The sequence below is a fragment of the Podarcis melisellensis genome (assembly GCF_964234715.1).
Source record: "Podarcis melisellensis genome assembly, chromosome: 6".
In the NCBI taxonomy this organism is placed as follows: Eukaryota; Metazoa; Chordata; class Lepidosauria; order Squamata; family Lacertidae; genus Podarcis; species Podarcis melisellensis.
The window spans coordinates 97,205,145-97,232,213 of NC_138538.1; the positions used below are offsets into that span (position 1 = coordinate 97,205,145).

The window sequence follows — 27,069 nt, forward strand, 5'->3', positions numbered from 1 at the left end:
CCAAGAGGGGTGTTGCAGCAATGATAAAACAATGAAAGATGAGAGGCAGGGAGGGGCAAATTTTGGTGTTGCCCAGGGTGCCATTGAAATTTTAAACTCCAAAGTCCACCATGACAGCCATGGTCCTTTCTGTAGTTCAACATGAATGCAGAATGTAGTTTTCTTTGGCAGGGATCTGTGTCAGACCCAAGGGGGGCCTTTTGCTTCCACCTTGTTTTTGTGCAATGGCAATGAAAGCCCCATTAGTTGCAGCTATATTGCCAAGAATCTAAGCCCACCATAAGTTGCATTTGACATGGTTGATACCAAACTTGAAGTTGTAGACTGCCTTGTTGCAGCTCTGCAGTATGGAAATGCATGGAGATCTGAAGTAGCAACATTTCTGGGCAAGCACACTAAAGAGAACTGCTGTAGTCTGACTGCAGTTTCATTTGCATTTGTTAAGCAATCCAAGATCAAGCAACTGCAGAATGTAATAGAAAGTATTTATTTTCTCTTTCCCCTGGCAGAGCATAAAATTCAGGAAATTATACAACATCTGGATTGATGTTTTGCTGGTAGGTGAGAGAAAGCCTCAATTTCAAGCAAACAAGCTTCGCAAATGCATAGACAACTAAAGCTCCCTTCTGCCAGCCACAACCTTCCTTTCTGTCTCTTTATATTACGCGTGCTGCAGCTTTCTTATTTGACTTTATCTGGTATCTTAGCTGAATGGGGCAAACTGAAGAAAGGCAGAAGAGTCGTGTGCAAGAATCAACTGCTGCCGATTCTCATCGCAACTGAGAAGGGTTCTGAGCACTTGGAGAATATTGATCATCCTGTGTTACACAAATTCTGGCAAGGTGAAAATGATTAATTCTGGAAAGAGGCTCAGAAAAAGAGGGACATGTTGCTTGCCTCTTAATTATCCTTACACCTTGAAACAGAAGAGAACTCATGAAGAATCTCGGTCTTTTGGTCCCCATTATAGCTGAGAAGAATTCTGTGCATTTGGAAAATGTTTATCATATTTTATATTATGCAAAGTCCGGTAGACATAAGTTGTTAAATTTGGAAAAAGGTTCAGAAAATAGTCTTCTGGCTCCTTGATTATTTCCTTCACCCTGAAATAGAAGGAAATGTGAATCCTTTTAATACCAGTATGTAAGCAAGCAGTAGTTTCGATTTGTATTTTTTTTTAAATAGAATGTGAATGCTGGTCTCTGAATTGGAGCAAATGCCAATCCACGAAAAACCCTTTTGCTGTTTGCTCTGATCCAACATCAAAGCATGGGTTTTCCTGGGCATACTGCTGGGATAAAACAAATGCACTCAAACACAGCGCTTTAAAGCCATGTTTTTGTGCCTAAAAAATGCAGCACAAAAGGAAACACGAATGAGTCCTCAGTTTAGCCCTTTGACTTGAAGCTGGTAGCTGAGGTGCAAAGCTCCACTTGACCACTGGGAGGCCTTTTCAAAGATGTGATTATCTAAGTCCGGATTCACATAGTACTGGTTTATAGAAGAGGAAGTACACTGCACAGAAATGGCCACTCAGTGACTCCTCTGCAAATCTAGAAAAAACAACTCTCACTTACTTCTCATCCTTCTCACTGAAGTGCTCCCCCATATTCCTGATCAGCTTCAGTAAATCTGTCACACAGTTTTCATAATCTTTATTGTTTTTCTTATTCTTTTTCTTGTCATTAAAGGGACCAACCATACAGTCCAATACATCTTTATCAATCTGAAAAAAACACATGTCCCCTGTCATTAATCTGGGTCCACGAAACCCACTCCTCACAATACAGTTTCCATGTAGACCTGCAAGCTGGCAGATTCCAAGTCACAAAAATATACAGTATACAAAAATATATACAAAAATATACATTTGACAGAATGGCATGAAGTATGACGTATATTGGTTATTATAATACTATACTGGTTAATTTATTGCAACAGTTTCCATTTATATTGCTTGGCAGATTTTGCAATACAGTCATACCTTGGCTCCCGAACACCTTGGGAGTTGAACATTCCAGCACCCAAATGATCGAAAACCAAAAGTGAGTGTTTCAGTTTTCGAACCTTCTTTTGGAAGCCAAATGTCCAGCAGGGCTTCTGCAGCTTCCAATTGGCTTCAGGAGCTTCCTGCAGCCAATCAGAAGCCGCACTTCAGAAGTTGAATGGACTGCCGGAACAGATTCTGTTTGACTTCCGAGGTACAACTGTGTTTAAAATCTGACCTAACGGCAAATCATTTCACAGACATAGGAATGGTTTTGCAGGGGCAAACAGATACTTGCCCAGGACCAGGTATACATATTGTAAAGATGTGAATCAGACCTAAGCTGTTTGTTTTGCACTTAAGTTGCCCTCATGCCTTTGAGAAGTGATGAAGCACTGGCACTGACAATGCAGAAGGAAAAGAGGTCAAATGTGGCGGTTCAAATCAACACAGCTGAAGCTTTCATATGGAGTTGCAAGAGATCACTTACCTTTTCAGTCCAGTCCTTGAAAGGATCTTCCTCACTATTCAGAGCCTTCAGAATTTCACTAGTGCTGTTATGGTGCCGAGTGTTGCGTGTCTTTATATCGCTCTCATTCCCAATGTCTCTTAAGACCCTGTATCTCCTGGCAAACAAAAGGCATTTACTAAGAACCCAAAGAGCCAAGGTGACCATATGGTAAGGCTGGTCTCAGAGACTGGGAAAGGACAGAGCACACACTTGGTCCCAGCTTCAACACCTGCCATCGCCAGTTAAAAGGACCCAGTAGCAGGTAATGAGACCCTGGTGGCAGCCAGGCAGAGTAGACAACACCAAGACATAGACAAATAGTCGGACCTAGAATACAGCAGCTTCCTCTGTTCTCCTGGGGCAGGTATACTGCACCCATTAACTCCTGTCATATGCAAGGAAGGGGCATCCTTGCTCTGCAAGCTGCCTTTTTTAACAAAACTCTGATTTTGCCTTTCCTCTCCCTGAAACATTACCATCTAAATGCAGTGTAGCTAATCTGTGGCTCTCCAGATGTGGCATTATTACTGTGGCTGTGCAAAACCAATTTGAAATGTGTGTTTCTGCCTGTTAAAGTCTCTTGAGATTTTTTGTTAGGCATGAGGGTGGATTTTCAGAGCCCTAAATAGTAGTGTAGAATCAGACATTGATCCCTTAAATTTTAGTGCATGGATTTCAGTGCCAATTGCACGTCCCATAGTTCATATTCAACATTTGGTATCTGATGGCTAGCAATGACAAATAATATCAATACTGCATCAATGTGCTGTCATATCTGCAGCAAACTCACTATCCAAAGTTCACTGCAATTATTTACTGAAATATATATACAGTCAAACCTCGGTTCTCGAATGGCTCCATATTCAAACGTTTCGGCTCCCTAATGCCAAAAACCCAGAAGGAAATGCTCCTGTTTTCGAATGTTCCTTGGAACTTGAACGTCAAACGCAGCTTCTGTTTGAGTGCAAAAAGCTCTTGCAACCAAACGGAAGCTGCAACTTGGCTGTCAAACATTTCGGAAGTCGAATAGTCTTCCAGAACGGATGCACACGAAAGCTCATACCAATAACAAACTTAGTTGGTCTTTAAGGTGCTACTGGAAGGTATTTTTTAATTTTGTTTCGACTACGGCAGACCAACACGGCTACCTACCTGTAACCAGAATGGATTACATTTAACAACCGAGGTTTGACTGCATTATTTTTATCTTACATTAATGATTAGCCACGTGGTTTTCACATGAGGGACAACAAGCCAGCCTGAACATTCATTATATTTTAAACAACATGACAAAGCACATGACAGTCTATAAGCAACAAAGACATCTAAAGCAGCGTAATCTAATTCTGAGCTTCAATTCTGAAGGCAAAACTTAAGATTTCAAAAAATAGAAATGAATGGATTAAAACATTTCCCCAAAATGTCATTCTAATCCTACTTGCAAAGTTTATTCTTCCATGCTGTTGTAGTAACAGGGCAAATCAAACTGAGGAAGGTAGAATGATAAGAATGGATAGTTGCTAAGTTTCCTATATTTATTTAGTACTTACACCTTCTTGCTCCAGAAATAAGGATGGTAGATCAACTGTCCCAGTTGCTCAGGGACTGGGATGTTTTCATCAGGAGATTCCAGTCTTGCTCTAAGGTCTTCTATTTCAAAGTAATCATCTACATCCTTCGGACACTGCGCAGGCAAGGCTTCAAAGCAGATTGTCCCCCTCATAGCAACATACAGGGATAGACTTCTGAGAGCCTACATGTGAGAACAAATGGCAATACGATTTCACAACACAGAATGTCATTCTTGGGCAAGTAGACTGGAATCACACTTTTGTGCCTGGGCTTAGTTCTTGCCGAGATGCTAAAAATCTGTGTCTGGGCTGTGTCAGTTTAAATTGCAAGTGATGCAATCACATGACATAATGTTTCTACACACAAACACACCCCTTGCATGTAGAAATCTCCCTAAAATGTTAGAGAATAGGATTATACTACAGCTTGTTCAGTATCTCTATGTTTTGCCCTATAGACTAAATAGCAGATGGAGGTAATTTCAACCTGGGGGAAAAATGTTGGAGGAATGTTTAGATACCATTCCCCGGCACACACTGGTTCTTCACCACTATGGTCCTGATCAGATTCCCACCACCACAACTGGAATCAAATTTGGCCCTTAGAAACACAGGGCTGCACTGACAGGTTATTAAATTCTCTAATCTACAGTCGTACTTTGGATCTTGAACGCCTTGGTACTTGGGACATTTTGGCTCCCAAATGCCGCAAACCTGGAAGTAAGTGTTCCAGTTTGCGAACATTCTTTGGAACCCGAATGTCCGATGGGGCTTCCGCAGCTTCTGATTGGCTGTAGGAGCTTCCTGCAGCTAATCAGAAGCTGTGCTTTGGTTTCCGAACATTTTGGAAGTCGGATGGACTTCCGGAACGGATTCCATTCAACTTCCAGGTTACAACTATACTGGGGTTATACAGGAAATTAAAAATTTCACAAAAACAATGACACTGTTACCAGAAAGAACTCCTGGGACCAGAACTAGCAATTAACATTCTTACTGATGTCAATTTAATCTTGAATAAATTTGAACCATACACCTGATACAGTGGTGCCTCGCAAGACGAAATTAATTCGTTCCGCAAGTCTTTTTGTCTTGCGAGTTTTTCGTCTTGCGAAGCACGGTTTCCCATAGGAATGCATTAAAAATCAATTAATGCGTTCCTATGGAAACCGCCTTCAGACCAGGTCCGGGGACAGTCTGTCCCCCAACCTCTTCTGAAGGCCGGCAGGGGGCGAAAGTCTTTGCTTCCCCCCCCACCTGCCTTCCCGGGAGAGCGGAGAAACGCAGCACTGCGTTTCTCCGCTCTCCCGGGAAGGCAGGCAAGGGGGAGCAAAGACTTTTGCCCCCCGCCGGCCTTCAGAAGAGGTCCAGGACCTCTTCTGAAGGCGGGCGGGGGGCAAAAGTCTTTGCTCCCCCCCACCTGCCTTCAAAAGCCATCCGGGATAGCGGGAAGTGCTTCCCTGCTATCCCGGACTGCTTTTAAAATGCTGGCGGTGGGGAGCAAAGCCTTTCGGCCCCCGCCGGCCTTCCTGGGCCTCTTCTGAAGGCCGGAGGGGGGGGGAAAGGCTTTGCTCCCCACCGCTAGCATTTAAAAGAGGTCCCCGGAGATTTCCCTATGGGCTTTCTTCTTGCGAAGCAAGCCCATAGGGAAATTCGTTTTGCGAAGCGCCTCCAAAACGGAAAACCCTTTCAACTAGCGGGTTTTTCGTCTTGCGAGGCGTTCGTCTTGCGGGGCACCACTGTATACTCATTTTCAGGATCTACCATATTCACGTGACTTTAATTTGTTTTAAAATGTTTCCAATAATACAGTATTGTATTTAAAACTGTTGTACTCCACTCTGGCACCTTTTGGTGAAGGGCTAGTAAGACATCAAATAAATAAATACAAATTGAACCAGGCAAAGTTTGGGTAAACTCATTGGAATTATTGATCTTAGGTTAGCCAGATTTCAATGGGGCTACTCTGAGTAGGACGAACATTCAACCCAACTCTATGTTATGGTTAAGCATAAAAGTATATTGTGCACAAACACACAATACATTGCCTTAATGGTTGGGGATAATCATTCTGCAAATATAGAAGGCTGGGGAGGCAACTGCAGAGGCAACTTACCTGCAGATCTTCTGTGATGGTAAGATCTTTTTTATCATCTAATTTTCTGGTCTTATCAAAATCTGCTAGAAAAACCTTGCCTGTGACATCTAGCAAAATAAATAAATACATAAGTGGAAGCAATGAAGCGGAATGGTCTTCACATCTTTGTGTATTGAATGCTTTGTGGGGAAAGAGCACATATTGGAAACTTTCAAGATTCAACAAGAGCAGCCAATTCACCTGCTCACATGCAAACCTACTTGAAACTTGAGGTCAGCGCCTGAGGCTCTTCTCTGCATGTCCCTGCCTAATGAGAGCCAGCTGGTGGTTGCTAGGGAGAAGGCTTTCTCAGCTGTTATACCCAGTTATAGAATGGCCTCCCCAGAGAGTCTACCTGATGCCTACTTTGTATTGCTGTTATGGTCAAATGAAGACATTTTCATTTCCCAAGGCTTTTTAGGGGCTTTTGATTTCTGTGGATTTTTGAGATTTTGACACTTTCTTATTTTAAAACATCAAAGATGTGTCTGTGTCATGAACATTTTTATGGTATTGTTGACTAGTTTCACTTTATCTCTGCTGCTTTTAGCTTATACATTTTATTTGAAATGTATTGTTTTTAGATTTCTGATGTTGAGGCAGCACAGAAGTATGATAAATAAATATTCACTTCAAGCACTACTATCACTTTGGGGACTCCCCTCCCACCCCCACCCCCACGCTCAGGTACTGGAAGTCACAACATGGTTATGTGACTTTTGATCCTAAAAAGATTTGCCACCCTAATGTAGATGCCAACAGAACTTAATTTTTTATCTGAATATGTAGGTCAGACACCTCCAAACTTGGTCTCCAGATGTTTGCGGACTACAACTCCCATCATCTCTAGCTAACAGGACCAGTGGTCAGGGATGGTGGGAGTTTTGGTCCCAAAACTTTTGGAGGGCCAAGTTTGGGGATGCCTGGTGTAGGTTGTTCTCCAGGTAGAACCAGAATGACTTCTGTCTGAAACCATCCATCCATCTGCTTAGTCCTACGTTCCAGATTTGTTGAGGGGATATAATGCAGAGGAGAAATCATAATATTCAAAGTATTAGTGCATAATAAGTAAGTAAACAATGGAGATCTATTGGAGGGGCGGGCCACATTTCTGAAGCAGTAAAAAGGTGTAGTGAAATTATTCTCAAAATTTAGGATGGTGGTGTCAGCTTCCAGACGGCTTGATCTGGGAGCTGGGTGAGTAGAGTGCAGACTAGGATCACAGGAAGCTACCTTATATCTAGTCAGACCATTGGTCCCTCTGCACTCAACATTGTTTATCCTCAGATTGGCAGTGGCTCTCCACAGGGCCACACAGGAGTCTCTCCCAACCCTGCCTGGAGATGCTGGGGGTTGAACATAATTAACTTTTTGCCTGAAAAGCAGATATTCTATTCCTGAGCTGGAATCTCTCCTTCAATAATAATAATAATAATAATAATAATAATAATAATAATAATAATAATAATAATAATTTTATATCCCGCCCTCCCCAGCCGAAGCCGGGCTCAGAGTGGCTAACAACAATAAAAGTAACACAGTTTACATAAAATCACAATCAATTAATTGAAATACATTCTAAAATCAATTCATTCTAAAATCAATTCAGGATCAAATTAATGGCAACCATTGGGCTAGCGTTCTATGAGGATTACCAAAGCAGGGGGTCAGACTGTGCCTTGCACCAGTGAGGCTGCTGGTTAGAAGAGGAAAATGCAGGGCACTATGATCACTACAGCTTAGAATATCCAAGGGTTTGGTATGTCACCAGAGAGTCAATCCCATATCACTCCCTGTAATAAATCTCCAATATCTGCTGCTGTTTTCTTTCAGCTTGTGTGTGAAACTATTCTTCTATGCTGCTCACATGCTTACTGTTGGATCTGAATTTCTGACCCCTTGCAGATGATTGGCTAGCCAATTCCCACCCCCCACCCCAGGTGTGGGGAACCTGTGGTGCTCCAGTTAGTGCTGGACTCCAAATCCCATCAGCTCCATGTTCCGAGATTATGGGACTTGCTAGCCAACAGTATCTTAAAGGACACAGATTCCCCATCCTTGGTTTACACCATAAAATTGAAAACTTGCTACTCCATATTTCTTTCATAAAATTCTTTCAACTACACTTGGGTAATGGCTTGGGTTCCACTCGACAGACAGCCATATAAGAAAGAATACAAACCTATCAAAACGTTACTTGGGTGCAGATCTTGATGCCCAAATCCAAATGAGTGCAGTTCCTTCACTGCCTGAAATATTGTTTCAATAATAACATTACTTCTCATAGTTCCATTCTCAGTCTCTGCTGTCCTGAAGTACTCCTCAAGGTTTTTCTCACATAGGGAAAGACACAGGTAGAGACAGGCGTTCTGCTCTTCCCATCCACAGAACTTCACCAGATGTTTGCTGGTACGGCACTTCTCAAGGCAGGTTTTCTCTCGTTTAGCATTTTCTGCAGTGGTGGGGAATATCTTCACAGCCACCTCTTCCCCATTGTAGAATCCTAGGTAGACACCTCCGTGGGAACTTGTCTGAATTCGGAAATCTGGAAACATGAAGATCTTGAGTTTTCCAATCATAGGACGATACTTTCCATAAAGATCTCGGAGCTTGGATTGCCAGTGTCTGCTAGCAGAGGTCCACTGTATTTCTGGCTGCCTTAGACGAGACAATGCTCCATACTGGCGAAGAAGCTTTATCATTCTGTTGTTGTAATTCAGGCTGGCCATATCTATCAAGTTCCCAATGTCTGTTCTTGCTCCCTTTTCACATAATGTCTTCGCTATTTCATAATTTTCCATTTCCACTGCTGTCATAAGGGCTGTTTTGTTGTTTTTGTCAGCGTCGTTCACGTCCACTTCTTCTTTTTCCAATATAGCCTTCACCAGGTCTAGGCTTTGCCTTTCAGCTGCCAGCATCAAAGTAGTTTTCCCAACTTCATCTCTCTTATTCACATCAGCCCCATGTTTTAAGAGGAAAAGGGCAGCTGCCTCTTTGCCTTGGGACTCATCCTTTTTAGTCTCTGAGAGAGCATGGACCAATGCATTTCTCTCCCAGTTGTCGCAGATGTTCACATCAGCACCCAATTCTTCAACTAGGACTTTGACAACAGAGCAGTGACCATACCGGGCAGCATCCATCAGGGCTGTTTCTCCACCTTTATTCAGGGCCCTTTTAACCTCATCAGTCACATTTCTGGGCAAGTTAACATCTGCCCCACACTTATACAAAAACCTCAGGGCCTCTTCTCGCCCATACCCAGCAGTCTCTATGAATGCCGTGAAACCATTCAAATCACACTCATTGATGGCCGACCCCTTCTGAAGGAAGAGCTTTAAAAGTTCAACATTGCCTGTTATCCCTGCTAGAATAAAGGGGGTAGCTCCGTTGTCCTTCCTAACAAGTGGATCGGCTCCTCTGTCCAGCAGAAGGCGGGCAATTGCCTCTTCGTTCATTTGTACAGCACTGTGAAGGGCTGTCCATCCATCATTCACCTTTGAATTGATATCATTACCTTCTTCTATCAACTGCCGGACAGTCTCGATCGATCCTCTTCTTACTGCATTATTTAGCTGAAGGGCTTTATCAGCTGCCATTTCTTTTCTGTAGGGTTCTGACGCTTCTCCCAGTAGTCGTGATTACATTAGCTTTCTGCGAATATATTTCTACTGCAAGACAAAAGCAGCAGCTATGACATTATCAACTTAATAATGGAAGAGCTATTCACACAAAGAGTTATGGTGCCACAGGGCTGGATGCAAGACATAGCGTCTCTTGATTCAGTGGTTTTGGATAGTGAAGGCTCAAATAACAGAGGTGCTACATAGCGAAAAGTTAGTCACACTGCCTTTGTCACATGGATCCTGAGTGGTTGTGGCTGGTGCCCATCGTGTTGATTCCCCCCACAATATCTTCTGTGCCTCAGTGTAGGGTTAATCCACAGCAATGTTACACTGGGGCAGAGAGGTATTGTGGAAAGATTAAAAGGGCAGGAACCAGCAACAGCATTTCTTAGCTATACCAGCTTGTGTTTTTTCTTTTTGCTGCTGCTGTGCCCATCTGTCACCACCAAGATAAGGTGAAGATGCTGGTATGATTTTAATATTTTATTTAACTTCCTACTGAAGATTTTGACAGATTTTTCTGTTATCCAGGTGCTGTTGTGGGACAGTGACGTCTCCTCCCCTGGACTATACAGTAGTACAATTTTAATTGCATTTTCTTCCATGGGCATAGCCAGGATTTTTGTTAGGGCAGCAAAACTGACATGATTAGTTAGTTAGTCAAGTATTTTTATTGTTTTACTTGATGTGGGCGAAGAGCTGTCCCCCCCCCCCTTGGCTATACCCATGTTTCCTTCATCGTATTTAGTGGAACGTGGGTTCCCCGAGGTCACATCCCCGAGGTCTCTTAACAAAAAAAAGGCAACAAACTGCAAATAGTTAATCAGGTGATTTAACGATGCTGCTGCTGCCAAAAAAAGAGCCAAACATTAATAAATCGATAGCAGCACACCAGGTTCATCCTTCTCATTAGGATTATTTGTAATTTTTATTTTAACAAAAAAATTCCTTCCAGTAGCACCTTAAAGACCAACTAAGTTAGTTCTTGGTATGAGCTTTCGTGTGCATGGTATCTGAAGCAGTGTGCATGCACACGAAAGCTCATACCAAGAACTAACTTAGTTGGTCTTTAAGGTGCTACTGGAAGGAATTTTTTTGTTTTGACTATGGCAGACCAACACGGCTACCTATCTTTTATTTTAACGTAATCCTTTGTTATCTTAATTTTCTGTGTGCAATGCGGATGTTACTGTGGTTGGTTTTAATGAGTCATTTTATAATTTCAAGCTTCCACGTGTCCTATTTACAACATCTTTCTTTACGATGTTGTAGGACGTAGGTAGAAAAAGAGAGACACCAAAGACTGAATATAATATGTCACTGCATCTTTCTGTCTGTTCGCTTAAAGAAGGCAGATTTCCAGGGGCGCGCGGAGTCATTCCCCCCCCCCCCAGAAATGGGGGCAGGTGGGCCTCCCCCCCCAAATCCTGGCCCCGCCCAGACGGCCTTCCTTTCCCGGCCGCTTTTTCCTCCCTCGCCTGCGGGGCCAGAAAGACCCTCAGGCCAGCCGCCTCCCGGCCCGCCCGCCCTTACCTCCCGGCGGAGGATCTCTCGCCTCCTTCGCTCGGAGAAGTTTTTGTGAGGGGCGGAGGAACTTCTCGCCACAAGAAAGTGTTGAGTCCGGCGGGGCCAAGGCCGCCCGAGGAGGTGGAGACGGAAAGGAGTTTCGGGGGAGGGAGAAGGCGAGACGGGGCGAGGCTCTTGTCGCCTCAGAAGGGGAGGCGTCGCGGGGTTATTTTCTTTTAACGCCGAATAAAGTTTGCTAAGGAAAAGAAAATGAGAAGTTTGTTCTTCGTGGCGGGAAAGGAAATATTTGCGTGCCTTTTTTTGCCTCACAATCAAGGCGCGGCTGGCACGGAGGCTGAGGAGACGCCTCTCTCTCTCTCTCTCTCTCTCTCTCTCTCTCTCTCTCACATGAATCACAAAGCGGCTTACAAAAATATAAATTACAGGATAATAGGACGTCACAGAAATGTTGATAAAGAATATAAATCTCCAGTAAAACAATGGTAATCTATAAAACCTCCTGCCCACCTAGCAGTTCGAAAGCACCTCAAAGTGCAAGTAGATCAACGGGTACCGCTCTGGCGGGAAGGTAAACGGTGTTTCTGGTTCGTCAGAAGCGGCTTAGTCATGCTGGCCTCATGACCAGGAAGCTGTACGCCGGCTCCCACAAGCCAATAAAGCGAGATGAGCGCCGCAACCCCAGAGTCGGCCACGACTGGACCTAATGGTCAGGGGTCCCTTTACCTTTTAATCTATAAATCACTATTAACAACACAGCTAAAAAAATAAGCTAAACAGCTTATTACGAGAAAGTCATTTTATACAACAGTCATATTATAGGATTCATAAAGTACTACAGCGTTCATAATCTATAAAACAGTATTGACATTAACAAAGCAGCAACCAAAAAATAAGCCTAGCGCTGTTGAATTCATACACAGGCTCTCCCCACCCCATGACTCATAAAACTGCATCGCCTTCTGCTGCGCAGCAACTGAAGCGGGCTCCAAATACTTCCCTGGGCCTGGGGAGGAAGTGAGCAAGCACAACGATGAGTAAAGGAAGTTTAAAATTTGTTGTGGTTCTCCAAGGATGACCAGCTGGTTTTTTCCCTGCTTTGAGGATTTTTGGGGTATAATTTGTATGCAAATAAATATGCATTGTAATGGAAAAGGAAAGAGAAGTGTTTCTCTTTCTTCTTCAAAAGGGATGTCCCTGAAGTCTTCATGAATCAGGCCAGCCTCATTCCTCTTGAAGCCAGATTCGCTCTGGCCTCACAGTTCCTCATGAGCACAGCTTATCTCTCACCTGATAAATCAGGATTGGTGGCATCCACCACCTGGTTGCTGGAGTGCACATAGATGAACCTTACTTTTCATGGCGTTGCCTTTCCATCTTTCCTTACCCTAACCAGCTTTCCTTACTCTGAAATACAGTAAATATTAGTTTTATTTATGTTTGAATAAATGTTTCTACCAAATTATATCATGCAGATGCTGTCCCCCCCTTTCCTCCCCCCCTTCCACCTCCCTGGCCAATATGAAACAGATTTCCATTGCACTGGTTTTATAACTGATTTATTTTCAAATAATATTATAACAACAACATTATAACATTCTTGAATCCACAACGTAGTATCTCAGTCATTCACACTGAAAGAACCGGAATAAGTTCCAGTTGTAAATAAATAATAAATATTAAAGCAGCTCTGGCCTTGGGGAGAATTCCAGTTCATCTTCTCTTAGACTTCTGGCCAGGCTAACTTCAGCAATAGGACAGTACATTTCATCCTGAGGTTTTAAACTGGGCTGCAAAGGCGTGGTCACTTCATTGCTGGTTTGATGATGGAATCACCTACCACTAGACGGGCATCTCACAATTTCTCATCGGTGGTTCAGCATTAAGAAATGCTTTTTATTTTGTAGAACTTCTCAAGAAAACCAACAATAAAGGGGCAGCATGGCAGCTGTGCGAAACAGAATAATGCAAAGAACTGGGTAGAGCACATTTTTTCAAATTATATATCCTCCACCCTCCTTTGCTGCTGAAGAATATTTATTTTGGCATGCAGGCAGATCGATGGTTAAAGCACAATGGCATGCAAACACTGCAGCAGTAAAGAGTTCACCCCAAGTAGACCCACAAACGTAGCATTGGGGGTTTTTTTAGAAAAAGAAAAGTTTGTGTAAACATGGTTTGGCTTATATACCGGTAACTATATATATATATATATACTCTTCTTTCACCAGTGAAGTCCATGGAGGGAGGTTTTAACCATAGACTTCAGAAGGAAAACTGCATCATGCCTCCTTTTTCAGACAACACTTCACAGAAGTCAACAGGAGTTTGTCTGAATAAGGTTAATCAAAACCAGAATAAGAACCTCAGGATATGGTCTCTGCCAAATGAGTTGCAGCATGCAAGAGGCTTTTGCTATTGGCTCAGGGTGCATCTGCTTTGGGAAATGTTGCTTGTGGATAAATGAAAGAAAAGCATAAACTGATCTTACTGGTATTTGAAAGCTTTACTAGCAGCAGCAGCAGCAGCAGAAACAGCACTGTAAATTGCTCAGTAGTTGCAGTTTGACTGTTTATTTTCTCAGCTACTTCCAGTACTGAATTCACATAAGTCTAGATAGGTTTCTGTTGTGAACAAATACTCTGCTTGGTATTTTGCAGTTTGTCAAATGAGCAAGGCAGGGCGTCAGGGCTGATTTTAACAAACTACCTGGTGTACAATTGTTCAGCCAGGTGTGGCACATTCTGTTGCTGCCAGCGTTATCTTGCGCGTACAATCCTAGCTGGTGTACATTACAAGATGTATGAAAGTACAAATGAGCAGGGATTCAATGACTGTGAGCCTGTGCCCCTTCTCAGTTGCAATCTAGGATCCTGTCTATCCATTACACAAGTTGGACCAGTAAAGTCTCATAGTGTCTGCCCTGCTGAATGACTGGGCCACTCCTGCACCCACCTTCCAATATGCATTAAGCTACGATGGACCTACTAACTTGCTAACATGATTTAACCATATATCTTTGTTCTGTGTGTACTGCTTTAGCAGCAGAATTTGCCTTTGTTTGCCCATTCACATCATTCTTCCTTTACCAGGTTTTTCCTTGTCTCCTTTTTCAAAATGTCCTTCCTCCAAACCTGTCAGTCTACGGGCACAATTCACTAGGTGCCGAGATTCTGAAGGACCAGATGAAATTATTTATGTTCGCGACCACGGCTGCAAGGATTCTGGTAGCCCAGAGATGGAAAGATGGTACAACTCTGACCAATGAAGAATGGCAGATAAAATGGATGAACTATGCCGAGATGGCAAAATTTACAGGAAGAATTAGAAACCAGGAAGGAATGGGGAAAGTATATAATCTATTTGAAAAACTATTGTAAACAAATTCATTGGTAGGATTGACAGAAAACTTGTAGTAAAAATTTGAGCTATGGATTGATAAAGGACTTATAAGAATAGAGTTATGGAAGAGATGCAGGGGGAAAATCTTATGAGGATTCACAAAGGGCGGGAGGGAAATCAATGGGGATTTTACAGTATGTTTCTGTTTGAGTGTGTATCTTTCTTTTGTTTATTCTTGTAAAATTGAAAATGCAAAAATACAATTTATAAAAGAAAATAATCTTCAGGCAGGGAAAGTTTCTCCCCCCCCTGCCCTTTCAAGCTGTCAGATGTGCTGCACATGATGGAGACAGCAAACCTATACACATGCACACTTATTTGGGAGCAAGTCCCATTTAAAAAAGCGGGACTTTCTTTCAAGTAAACAGGCGTAGAATGCTCTGTAACACGTTTTGTTTGGACCACCAGGGTAGTAGTTGTTTTTTTCATGGAGGGGTGAGGAATTAATAACTTTTGCAGACTTATATTTGCAAGGCCAATCTAGTCTTGTTTCCCACTCTCTCTTTTTCTTCACCTCTCTGCTGATGCCACCTGTCAATGTAGTCTTATAGGTATCGTGAAATCAGCGGAGACATTAGTTGCAGGCCCCTTGCTGCAGTGACTTGTACCTGTGTCGAAAGTGCTGTGCTCATTAAATGCCCTATCTAAATAAATAATTATTAATAATCACTGTAATAATTAACAATAAATGGGAAACCATTAAAAAATGGGGCATGTCACCCAAGGTTGTTTATAATGTTCACAGAGTTTGTTGGCTTCTGCAAATGTCACTGGAAGAAAGTTTGCCCATCATGGCAAAAGGCAGATATGCAGTTGGATCAAAGCAGACGCAGCATTCCTCTGGCTACAAAGGCAAAGCAACACCTGCACTGTTAAGGATGCTAAGTCTTGACTGTTCAGCTGGTTGGTGTACAGACATGCAGAGAGCTGTGTGCTTCTGGAACTGTCATGCAGTAGCTGGAGATTTCAAACCCCTGTGTGCTAGATACAGTTTGTCGTCTGTGTTTTGCAAGTGCAGATACTGGATTCTGAAAGCAGATACAGACTGATGCATGCGGATGGGTGCACAGGTGCATAACATTGAACACGAGGAGGATACACAGTTTTAGAGAGGAATTCAACCTTTCTAGTTCTCTGCCCCTCAATTCTCGCCTTCCCTTCTGCTTTCTTCGTCCTACTTGGAGTGCAGGTTCTTTCTTACACAATTTTCTCCGGTGCTTTTCGCCTGTTTTCTGCCCTTCCTGGATGCCAGGGAGGGCCTTTTCTTGCTATAGCTCCTGGGTGTATGGAAGCATATGAGGTCCCAGGCATCCTGGCCAATGTAAAGGCCCAGCCTAAACTCCACCACCGGAAAGCTCTTATCACCTCCCTCTGAGGCTCCTGCCTCTCCTGGTTCATTCTTTGTCTCTGCTCCCCCAACACAAGTCCTAGCAGTGACCATGAGCAGGTTCAGGTGTGTGTGGGCTTGCCTGTCCTGTGGCTGGTCGCTTGCTCTGTCAGGTCCCTGTAATAGGCAGATTTCAGAAATCTGGGATAGGAGTCCTTCTCCATCAAGGTGTGGGTTTTTGCTTGGGCTTCTTCAAAGCAAGCAGAATTGGCAATGGTGAGGTTCCTCCTGGTCGCCTCTCTGGTTTCATGGTCAAGGTTCACCTGTAAGGAACACAGCAGCAATTAATTCTATGCCAATATGCTTCTTAACAGTGAGGAAAAGCAACAGGTATTGTATGCATTCTAGCAGAGCCAGTGTGAAGCAGTGAGGAGTATGGAAGGAGGACTGGGGAGACCCACAACCCTCACAGGCTGGCTGGCCCATGAAGCAAAGGGAGGCAGTTGCCTCAGCCCAGCAGACTCCAGAGAGGTGGCAGATTTGCTCCTTGCAGAGCCTCACCCCTCCCTCCGGACGGTGAAGCTTTATCTACAGACATAGGACGGTATACAAATTTAACAAATAAAAACAAAAATTTCCTCTAGGAAAAGTCATTGCAGAGCCTCATGCCGCCCCCCCACCCCAAGGCAAGACTGCAGTGGTGGCGGGGGGGGGGGGGGGCAATGGCCAGGGGGTGGCAGCCAGGCATTTTGCTTCAAGCAGCAAAGTGTCCTGGGCTATTTCTCAGTCTAACCTACTTCACAAGCTCGTTGTGACGATAAAATAGAGTGATCGTGGGGAAGGAAACATGTATACTGTCTTGAAAACCTTAGAGGAAATATAGGGTGCAAATGCAGTAGTATTTTTTTAAAAAAAGGATTGCATCATACTGAGAAATTTTACTCACCTCTTTGGGGGCCTCATTTTGAACAAAATCTTCAAAGATCCTGTTGGCTTTGGCTGCTAGTTTGGCTTTTGAGTGGGTTTTCTTATACTCCTCACAGGCCAGCCAGAACTCCAGGTTCTCTTCACTGAACTCTGTTTTGAGGAAGCCATGAAATGCTGCCAGGCCACCTGTGAAGGAGGACAGGGAATGTTTAGTTTGGAAGGAGGGTGACGGGAACAGAAGGATGCACTTTTTCTTACAGACATTAACACAATGCTATGGGATTTATTTATTTTTTAGAAAGAAAAGACATAGGAATAAAACCCTTGTGCGGAACAAGGGTCAGAACATTGGTAGAAAAATTATTTTGGGAGAACTGGGGCATAGGCAGGAAATATTTTATAAATATATCCAAATCAGCATGTTTGGAGCAAACTGATAGGCAGCTAACTTTTCTATAGTATATATGTTATTTAAACCACCACATGGCCTTCTCTGAGGATTGAATTGTTGTTTAAAAGAACACTCTCTGCTCTGTGTTATTTATCTGTCTCTAGCTGCAGGATCTAGCAGCTTGGACTGGGAATGTGTGGGGAGATATGCAGTGGGGAAATGGCACGGGGGGGGGGGGAGTTAAACGCCTCCCCGCATACTGTAGTCCTTATATGAAATGGAGCTGCCTGTGGCTGGCATTCGTTTTTTTAAAAAGACAGGGGAAACCAAGCGTTGCATTCAAGGGCATGTTTAATCATACATTAATCTGACCCAGAAGTGAACCTTTCTGAGGCACAGTACACTGTAGGACATATCACACTTGAAGGAATTATGGAACAATCAAGGCATGCATTTGGTAGCTATGGGGGGAAGGAATGTGTTTTCCTAAAACAAGTTTTGGAAAAACTCTCTGCTCCCTTTGACGTGTTGGGGACTGTGAAAAGACGTACTCACTTTTGCTTCTCAGAAGGTGGTCAAAAGACTCCTTCCATCCGAGCACCTCTTCTAAGGCGTATCTGGAGAGGAGAATAAATGTAAAAATCATGGTGGTGCCAATAGGAATGTTGGGGTGAAGAGTTTAGGCAGAGGAGCAGACAAGACAAGAAGCCCAGAGATCCTAAACTAAAGCGAACACCCTCATCACCACTTGGGGGGGGGGAGGCAGAAGGATATATCTGTCTCTTAATTTCACCTTGCATGGTTTCCATGGTGTGGTTACAGTATTTAGAAAACAGCTGAAGCAAGGTCTTCAGTTCTCCTATTTCTTGTTAGCTGTATGGGAAAACATGGGTCCCTGTTCTTGCAGAGAACAAGGTGGCTTCTAGCTTGAGCACACAGAAGCCACCCCACTGGATCACTGGAATTTACTACATGGGTTGAGCGGTGGTTTCTGCACGTGCTGAAAAGGGAAGTGAGGGGCAGATGGGGCTCATCAACCTGGGAAGATAGTCCATCTAAGAGAAGGAAAACTATGATCCTAAACCTCCGCTGCCTTGTGGGATATCTTCAGGAGAAGAAAAGGCTAAAGAGTGAGCCCTGCACAAATCTGGAGTGGAATCCCTAAGATGGTTGGACGGCGTCTTGCACGCCTCCTTCCAGCAACTTCTGCAGCCAAGTTGGTGCTAAACGTATTGCTCTGCTTTCCTTTGGACCACTTCAGCGAGGTCTTGTTGTCTGGGCAGCCCAGGACCTCCAGACACACTGCCCAGGCTTGTTCCTGGGGGAAGTGACCTGGGTGCTACTGACACAGCAGTTTGACCTCATGCCCAGAGGTGCATGCCGTTGTCTCTTGAGACAGATGGATGGCAACAGCTCAGACTCAGGAGGGCAGGTCATGGCTGAAGAACAGTTTTCTTCCATAGACAGCTAGTTACGATTCTTCCCTCTCACTGAATTCCTTAGGAGCTAATATATATATTTAATGTTGCACTGCTCCATTGCACCTTTCAGGACCGGTCCCTCTTAAGTAGCTGCAGCAGTGCTCTAGGTTGCACCAGGTGTTTTTTTAGGCTGCCTTCAGCACATGACTTACCTCTGCTTTGTGCTTCGGCTCAGGCTCCCAATTTTATATCCCAGATCTGGTTTATGAAGCAGGATCCCCAAGCGGGTCTTGAATTCCTTTGCTCTGCAGAATGAGACGAATGGAAGAATGTCAAAATGTATTTAAGGTAAAACAAGAAGTGGCCACGAGGGGGCAGCAGTGTGTGTTCCTTAAAAAGAAGAGAGCTGCTTCAAGGGAGAACCACCCTATGTCTGGTTCCAAACTGGCTGTTGGCTTTTGGTGTGGATTTGCAGAGCTATACATTGGGAGCTGGAGACAGCGAGGGAGCATATATCCGCTCTGCCCAGGGCAGACGCGCTCCCGAGGGGGGCGTGGCGCGGAGGGTGCCCTCCCAGGCGTGGGACAGCCACTTGGGTGCCCGGAGCGGTGTGAGCGACCTGCAGCCAGGGGCGGAGCGAGCTGTTCACGGGGCGGAGCAAGCCACCCACCCATGGCGGACATTTGGCACACTGCTGCCCGCCACTCCCAAGCCTCCCCCAAGCTGTCAAAACAAAGGGCAAAGGGGGGGGGGGGTGCCGCTGGCAAGGCGGTGCAGCTCCTCCTCTTACCCCAACGGCTCGGAGTAGACTTGGGATCTGCATGTCACCCCCCTCAGTGAGGGCACCCGGGGCAGACCACTCCCACCGGCCCCCTTCCTATGCCCCTGGCTGGAGAGAAGAGTTGTTGCATGTTTGTTCAAATAAATGTAGGAGATATATGATGGGGAGAGAGAGGGGGGGGGAGAAACAATACTAATTTCTGTTGTGTGAGGGCATGCAAGCATTTCAGTAATGTAGTATTCCTAATCAAGCTGTAATTCCCATTAATGCAGAAGGCAAGGCAGGATTACACATGCAAGTAATTTAATCATCTTTGACAGATGGGTGGCCATTTGGTCCTTCAACGACTGCTGTACTGTTTCCAGGCCTCTAATACAGCAATTGTGTATTGTCTTTATTGTGCTCTGTGTGTTAATCATGCTTTCATGACTACACAACTTTCCCTGAATTCCCCTTTTTAAAAAAAGATTTTTATTTCCCACCTAGTTCCCACTTTTATGGACAATGGGATCTAGCTGGCAGCAAAGCTAGCTTATTTTTAGCTTTCAGATTCAGTGGTTAATATCTGAACTGTGTAACCTTTACAACATTAAGGATTCACTAGTGCCCTTCCTGTTTAATAAACTGGAACCTTCATCCCTAGCATCATTAATCCCTCGCCCTCTGTGCCAGGAAAGTCTGTCATGACTCTTGGAAAGTCTGTCATGATTGTCACCAGTGGCGTAGCATAGGGGTGCAGGGGGGCCGCACTGGGCGCAACATCTGGGGGGTAGGGTTAGGAGGCACAAATCCATGGGTTAGGGGGCGCAAATTACTTGCCTTGCCCCGGGTGCTGACAACCCACACTACGCCACTGATTGTCACATATGGTGCCCAGCTATGGCTCCAACAAGTGATCCAAAGGTTACACAAAGGAACCAAAATTCTGTTTGCCCAGTGGCCAGCCAGATGCCCCTCTCAGGTAGGATGCAAGTGCAACCTAAGATCTCCATTTTTGATGGACACAGTTTCTTCACTTGTTTGGTACATTTTGTTATGTGGCACCTGCTCTTCAGATGCAAAAGGACTGGAATATCACAACATGCAGATGGAACTGTTTGTTAACCACTTTTTGTAAAGACCAAATCATTTCCGCTTAGAGCATCTGCTGTCCTTTTAGTCTCTTCCTCTACTCTTATGTTTCCCTGCAAGATTGCTCTTCCTGTTCATGCATCCTCTGATAGTCTCTCTTATTCCTCACAGCTCTATGTTGTTGAATGCATCTGTCAGAGAACTGGAATATTTAAGGTCCAGAGATTTAACACATTCACTCTTTTTCCTGTGCCACTGTCTCTGACGCTTTAAAGCACCACAACAGCTTGACCATAGATGATGGTGGGGTGGGGGGATGAACACCGTCACCAGTGCATAAAGAGGTCTCTATTTCCATGCCTCAAGCTTTCCAGGAAAGAGTGTTTGTTCACAGGTATAAAACAACAACCCCACATTCTTGGACAAAGTATAGAAACCAGGAAGAGCATGGCTGCAATAGTATTATTCTTTCTTTGCTATTAAAAGGACTGATATGTCTGCCTCATTTGGGCGGATAGTACAGTAAGCCAGAGTTTCTACAATTCCTAGGGGAAAGGATAGGTCCCTGCCTCAAGAAGGTCACAACTGAAATTGCTCACTGTGCTGCTTTTCAGGTAGACATTCAACACTGTACTCTATTGTCATGCTCAGCTGAAACTAAGCTCAAGAGAAACATCCTATTTATGATTTCTCCTTATTTCCTCCCCCTCTTGTTGTCTCCCCCAGTGTCAAAATATAAACTGTGAACACTATTATTCGGTTAAGTAAAATGTTACATCACTACTGCTACTAATGACAACAATCACATTCCTTCTTCAAAACTGCATGAAGCTGAGCTTCTTCCATACCATCTCTCCTGAACTTCCTTTGCACCACTTCTCAGTGACCCAGATTTACTTGCTGCTGCGCTAGCCATAACAATGCGGACACGGTCTCCCGTTTTTAGAGTTCTTATGACAGCTGCCTGCCTGCTGTAGTGCGTCTGCAACCAGCCACACCGAGGTGCCTCCCCGCTTGGTGCATCACTGCGACAGTTTGTAGATGATGCCTGGCGCGCCACTTTCTATTCTTAGCTCACCCCCCTCTGGGTGGTGTGTGGCAGGAATGCTAATTGTGCAGAGTGCTGCTTGCAGAAGTAGAACCGCATTGCAAAAACAGGTGATCGTTTGGAGAAAAAGATTTCATTATAACATTTAAAAGCCTTCCTTTTGAGTGAAAACAAAAGTATGTACGGACCAGGAAGCATCCCTCAACAAGAGTAACAGAAATTCAGGATAAATGCTGTTATTTTGTTTGTTTGTTTGTTTGTTTGTTTGAATTATCCCCCCCACACACACTTCCTGCCCTTGCCAGTGATAGATCTTGCTCATCTAACAAACAAAAGTTTTTCCATTCTTTAGAATATACTATAGGAGTATGAGCTATGGTTGTACACAAATGTTACCCCGATCAGTACAGATGTTGAAGCAAAGCACACTCCTCTTTTATCAACTCAGCAGTTGTTTGCTAAGAGCCCCAAATATTTTCCAGCCTCTTACCTTTCCAAGCAGCTTGTAGGAAGGGAAGCTAACCCCCGACACATGGTGAGGAAGCAGACAGACGCTTTGCCTGAAGCTGTGCAGGAAAGAGAAGCAGTGGGCAGCTCCAGCAGCACCTTTTGCTGTTGAGCGCTCTGTGCGCTGGTGTCTGGAAGCGGAGCTTTTATATCTGATGGGAAATGGGAGGGAGCAGGAATCAAGTGCACAGCTCCTGCCGCCAGACAAGAAGAACTGGAACTGTCCTTGAGCGTCGCAGTCATGAACAGTTCCCGGCAGGAGAACAAGCAGACCAATTCTGCATTATAAAATATGCCGCCTTCTGTTGCTGTGGTGCCTTAGCATTTGTTGATTTGAAGGGCATACAGAGAGACGCAAGGAACACGTTTTGTGACTAGGTTCACAATTAAATAAACACTTCAGTACTGAGTGTATGGCAGTGCCGGATTTACGTATAAGCTAAACAAGCTATAGCTTGGGGCTCCACTCTCTTGGGGGCCCCCAAAAAAATTAAAGGGGGAAAACTGGATGTACATTTCCAAAATATAAGATAAAAAACTAATAAAATGGCTTTAGATACCTATTAGGTCCATAAATTACCATATAGCATATATTCAACACAAAAAACAGTGACAATTTGTTGTTGACAAAGGACAGCTGGACATATAAAGGGCCTAAATCCGGCCCTAGTGTATGGTGAAAAAAATTGTCACAAATGCTGTTTGCTGTACTTTATACGTGATGGTTCCAAGCCTGCCCAGCAAGAAACAAGTTTCATTAAAAGTGGCAGGACTGTATTCCAAGTGAACCTGCTTCAGACCACGAGGCCAGAGAAAGTTGGTGTCCATATTGTGCAGGTTTAGTGCAGTCCTGGGAGCTGCACTGTGAATTCTTAAATATGTGACTGTGGATAAAGCCCAATGATAAAATGCTTTTATTTATATGTAGTATTTATTTTTTAATGCTCTCTGGTCCAACAGGAAATGGGGAAGTGGTAGCCCTCCAGATGTTTACTGCCACAGGTCATGCAGCTGGGGCTGATGGGCGGTGGAGCCCAACATCTGGCGGCCATAACTCCCTCACTTCTGACCTAGGATTTCCACAGCAGAGCATCTTTCCTGTCGCATACTGCAAGCATCTTGCAGGTAGATACACAGGATGGACACCCCACACCCCCATGGGGCATGTCTGCTTTGAGTAGAGGGGAAATATCTCCCAGTTCACATCTTTTTCTCCCATCTTCCCAGGTAGGAAAAGCATTAATTGTCCAACATCCTCCATGTGTGTGTTGAAACATGTCATGTTCCAGCTAAAGAAATAATATCCTACCCAGGCAACCTTGGCACACCTGACTGGTAAATTTCCTTCCACTCTCCCCTTCAACCTTTCCCCTGAGGGATAATAATGAGCATTTTTTACCTAGGACAGAGATGGAGATTCGAGTTCTCCAGATGTTGCTGGACTCCAGCTCCCATCAGCCCATCCACCATGACCAATGCCAGGATTGTCGTTCAGGAATATCTGAAGGGCCATGGGTTCCCCATCCCTGCCCCATGAAATCTGTAATCCATTTGCCATCTGCCCAGCATTTACAAAACATGATGGGTGATCATTGTACCTTCCCAATAAGTTGTCTGTATGCGTATCTACTGTGCACTATTTAGAATGTAACCTAGTTCATGTGAGTTCCGGCACCTCTTTTTCTAGAAAAATAGCACTGTATATCTATCTAAAAAGCATACCTCGTTTAATCCCTCAGGATGGCATCAACCAACCCATTTTAAGGGCTACAGGACTGTAAGAAACTGGGTTGATGGATGAAGGGGTGGGGTAATTTTTATATCAGGAATGTTACTCTGAAATAGGCATGATCCATTTCTGTGTTCCTTTGGAGGAATAAGAGACAGCAGAGACTGTCGTAGCTTTAAGAAATATGGCTTACTTACCTATTTACACCTTCAGTTTGCATGGAAGGAGTCGAGATCTCACAGCGTGGCCATTTCAAGAGGAGCTTGTACCCTGCATCAGGGCAGCCATGCAGTTCAAGGCCTCTCTCCCAGCCATAGCTGTCAAGGTTTCCTTTTTTTAAAGGGAAATTCCCTTATTCTGAAATAGGAAATTCCCTTATTCTGAATAGGATTCCTCACAAGAAAAGAGAAAAGTTGACAGCTATGCTCCTAGCCTGCCTTCAGCCAGCCTGCCTGATATGGATTCCAGTCTTTCCCCCCCTCCCATTCTTCTCAGAACATGTTGCTAAAAATTCTCTTTTCCCATCACTTCACACACCCCATCACCTTGGCAACATCTGTCTTCCCAGGCCAAAGGATTTCTCTCAGATGGCCCATCAGTCCCCTTTGCCACCTTAGCATATTTGCCAGCCAGGCTGGTTTGCATAAGCCAGTCCAGAGATTCCTTGTCTGGCACAGCTCTGCAGCTTCTACTTTCATCCATACCTCAATTACTGATAGCCAATAAGGCAGATAATTCTACTCCCCTCAGAGGCTTCTTCTGGAGGAGTGCAGAGAGAGAAATGTCATGGTGTGACTGTTGTGGTGAAACAAGGCACCTTCATCTGCCCCAGCTGCAACAAAGCATGTCTCTCCTGTATCAGCCACAGCACACTGCCCAGGCTTGCACCCCAGGGAAGTCACTTCAGTGCTAATGCAATAGTTTGACTTCACCCTCGAAGGCACACTCCACCACGGTCTCCCGAGACAGATGGATGCCAACAACCGTTTGCATGTGAATAGTGCCTTTCCTTCAAATAATCAAAATAACTACCTTGGGGATCCGCTTGCCTCTCCCTCCCCCATGTGGAGCTCCAAAGCTGTAGGATTAGGTGTGAATTGGGGCACTTCCCTGTTGAAGGTATAAAACTCACATTTTTTAGATTGGCTTTTGGAGCATCGTGCTACTCCCCCCCCCATCCTCTCCCAGCTGTGCCTATTTATTTTTTGTGTTTTATTAACTGATTTTATATTTTGACAGCTGCCTCAAGCTTTGAAGAAAGTGTGGTATTGCAGTGGATGGGGTGATACCTCAGTCCTGGACTTCCCCACCCTGTGGCAGTTCAGCCACTTCTACCAACCCTGAACGACTGCCTCATTCTGCTGCCCTGTGCAGGGCACAGCTCCACAGCTGTGGGGCGTTTCCAGTAAGGAAACTCATTTGCTCTTTTTCAAAAACAGCAACAACCCTGTGATGCAGTGATGGGTGGGCTGGAGGAGGGCAAAGGTGCTGGTCCCCCCGTCCCCCCCCCCCGGCTGCAGGTGTCTCCCACTTCCACTTGAGGCTTGCATGACATTTCCACTACAGCTGAAGATGCAGGGAGGGGGATACACCTTCCCTGAGAACTACGGGAAGCTGTGTTGAACCAGCAAACGCATAACAAAGGCGCTCCTTCTGACACAGTGACAGATGTGGCTCAGAGGCAGTGAAATCCTGCTGGAGTGGGAGGCAGGGAGAAAGGCAAGCAGGAAACAGCTGTGGAGAGTGGCTGTCATTTGCAGGGAAAGGTATACCAGTAACAAGATGAGCCAGAGAAAAGGGGCCAGAAGAGATGAGTGTGTCCTGTAAGTGAGGCTTGAATGTATCAGAGAACAAGATGACTGTTTCGTTATTGCTTCCATGTAGGACACGGCTCCTATGGTTGTTAATGCTGCCCGGGAGAGTTTTAGCTATAAAATTCCTCTCATCAGAGTGCCATTTGCTTGTTTATTTTATACACAATACATACTAAAAACAAACACAGAATATTTCAACTGAACAAATAAAGTGAATGGGACAGGGATATGACCAATGGCTGCTCATATAATGATCCAAATCAGACAGAAGAGGATTGGGAATAAAAAAGCATACAGGATACGTCTATCTGAGGAAACTGAGAGTGTGGTTTGTAGTTGGCAGTGTAGCACCCCGCTTGTGGTTAACGCTTAGCTGGAATGAAATATTCAACGCAGCAATAGAGAAATTAAAATAATAATTTATTTGTCAGACAAATAAATGAGAGGCACAGTGGTATATGGTTACCAAGCTCTGGCCTGGGCTCCTGCCATTATGGCCAGCACTTATATTCCCTCAGCCCAGCCTCCTTGCTCCTCCTTTGGCTGCCTCTGTCCAATCAGCCTGGTTGAAATTCCCATTGGCTGTTTGCTAGAACCAATCCTAAAAGATACACCCATTTCCTATTGCCTTTTATGGGAAACAAAAAGCTATATATTCTTCTATCTATAAATGACAAATAAGTAGTCATATATCTTACATTTGTCTCAACAAGGAACCTTAAATACCAGCTCACCTCTTGCCCTCCTTGCCCTATTGCCCTCCAAAACAGATGGTTAATAGTTTTAAATTTTTATCTTTAACAGATGTCAGAGATCTTGGGTTCACATTCTCATGTATCATCAATGAAAGATCTCCTTTTTGGAGGTCTTTAAACAAAGGCCTGACAACCATATGTCAGGAGTGCTCGATGGCGTCTCCTGTCTGGCAGGGGGCTGGGCTCGTTTGCCCCTCTGGTCTCCTACAGCAATATGACTCTATGAAATAAGAATTTAACATTTCTTTCTTTTAGATCCTTTGCATAATTACATTTAAGCCAATATATTTCATACATTATCATAGATAGCTTTTTAGAAGAATAAACCTTCTCAAAGTAAAAAGGAAGGAACAGTTTACAGCCTCAAAATAAAATAGGAAAAAAGCCTCTTCTTCTGTTTACACTCCCCTTCTCCAGCCAGTTGCTTTCTTTGCTCTTGGCCTTTAACCTTAGGAAGATATGGCTCAAGTTTAATGGGAGGCACATGGTTTTATTTTACTATTTACCAACTCTTAATTATGTTTTTTCTCAGCTTTTTTATAT

At 44.2% G+C, this 27,069-nt stretch overlaps 3 protein-coding genes across 8 annotated transcripts in view; 1 reads left to right on the forward strand and 2 right to left on the reverse strand.

Moving 5' to 3' along the window:
* The window catches only part of RGSL1 (regulator of G protein signaling like 1), a 41,923-nt gene extending 40,851 nt beyond the window's left edge, over positions 1-1,072 (forward strand). For 4 of the 6 annotated variants that reach the window (XM_081917486.1, XM_081917482.1, XM_081917485.1 and 1 more), the window contains one exon: positions 510-1,072. The gene's annotated coding sequence lies outside the window, so the exon portion shown is untranslated. The remainder of the gene's footprint in view (positions 1-509) is intronic. The other 2 variants (XM_081917483.1, XM_081917484.1) reach the window with 2 other exon arrangements.
* RNASEL (ribonuclease L) lies at positions 472-11,439 on the reverse strand. Its single transcript, XM_081917489.1, has 7 exons — positions 11,363-11,439; positions 8,389-9,874; positions 6,186-6,274; positions 4,049-4,251; positions 2,478-2,613; positions 1,578-1,726; positions 472-1,103 (listed from the first exon to the last, which is right to left on the reverse strand). The coding sequence occupies exons 2-7, from the start codon at positions 9,800-9,802 to the stop codon at positions 965-967; spliced, it is 2,130 nt and encodes a 709-aa protein (XP_081773615.1). The 5' UTR covers positions 9,803-9,874; positions 11,363-11,439; the 3' UTR covers positions 472-964.
* Positions 11,440-15,111: 3,672 nt separating this feature from the next.
* On the reverse strand, positions 15,112-22,486 carry RGS16 (regulator of G protein signaling 16). The gene is made up of 5 exons (XM_081914355.1): positions 22,212-22,486; positions 19,034-19,126; positions 17,956-18,017; positions 17,029-17,195; positions 15,112-16,405 (listed from the first exon to the last, which is right to left on the reverse strand). The coding sequence occupies exons 1-5, from the start codon at positions 22,469-22,471 to the stop codon at positions 16,205-16,207; spliced, it is 783 nt and encodes a 260-aa protein (XP_081770481.1). The 5' UTR covers positions 22,472-22,486; the 3' UTR covers positions 15,112-16,204.
* Positions 22,487-27,069: the final 4,583 nt, after the last annotated feature.

Excerpts from the sequence above, each read along its gene's own strand:
- RGS16 (XM_081914355.1), bottom strand. The coding sequence starts at position 22,471 with ATGACTGCGACGCTCAAGGACAGTTCCAGTTCTTCTTGTCTGGCGGCA. Across the intron at positions 18,018-19,033 it reads AGCCGAAGCACAAAGCAGAG|ATACGCCTTAGAAGAGGTGC; the intron begins GTAAGTCATGTG and ends TCTCCTCTCCAG. Across the intron at positions 17,196-17,955 it reads CCACCTTCTGAGAAGCAAAA|GTGGCCTGGCAGCATTTCAT; the intron begins GTGAGTACGTCT and ends CCTCCTTCACAG.
- RNASEL (XM_081917489.1), bottom strand. The coding sequence starts at position 9,802 with ATGGCAGCTGATAAAGCCCTTCAGCTAAATAATGCAGTAAGAAGAGGA. Across the intron at positions 4,252-6,185 it reads CCATCACAGAAGATCTGCAG|GCTCTCAGAAGTCTATCCCT; the intron begins GTAAGTTGCCTC and ends TCTCACATGTAG. Across the intron at positions 1,727-2,477 it reads TCAAGGACTGGACTGAAAAG|ATTGATAAAGATGTATTGGA; the intron begins GTAAGTGATCTC and ends TGTTTTTTTCAG.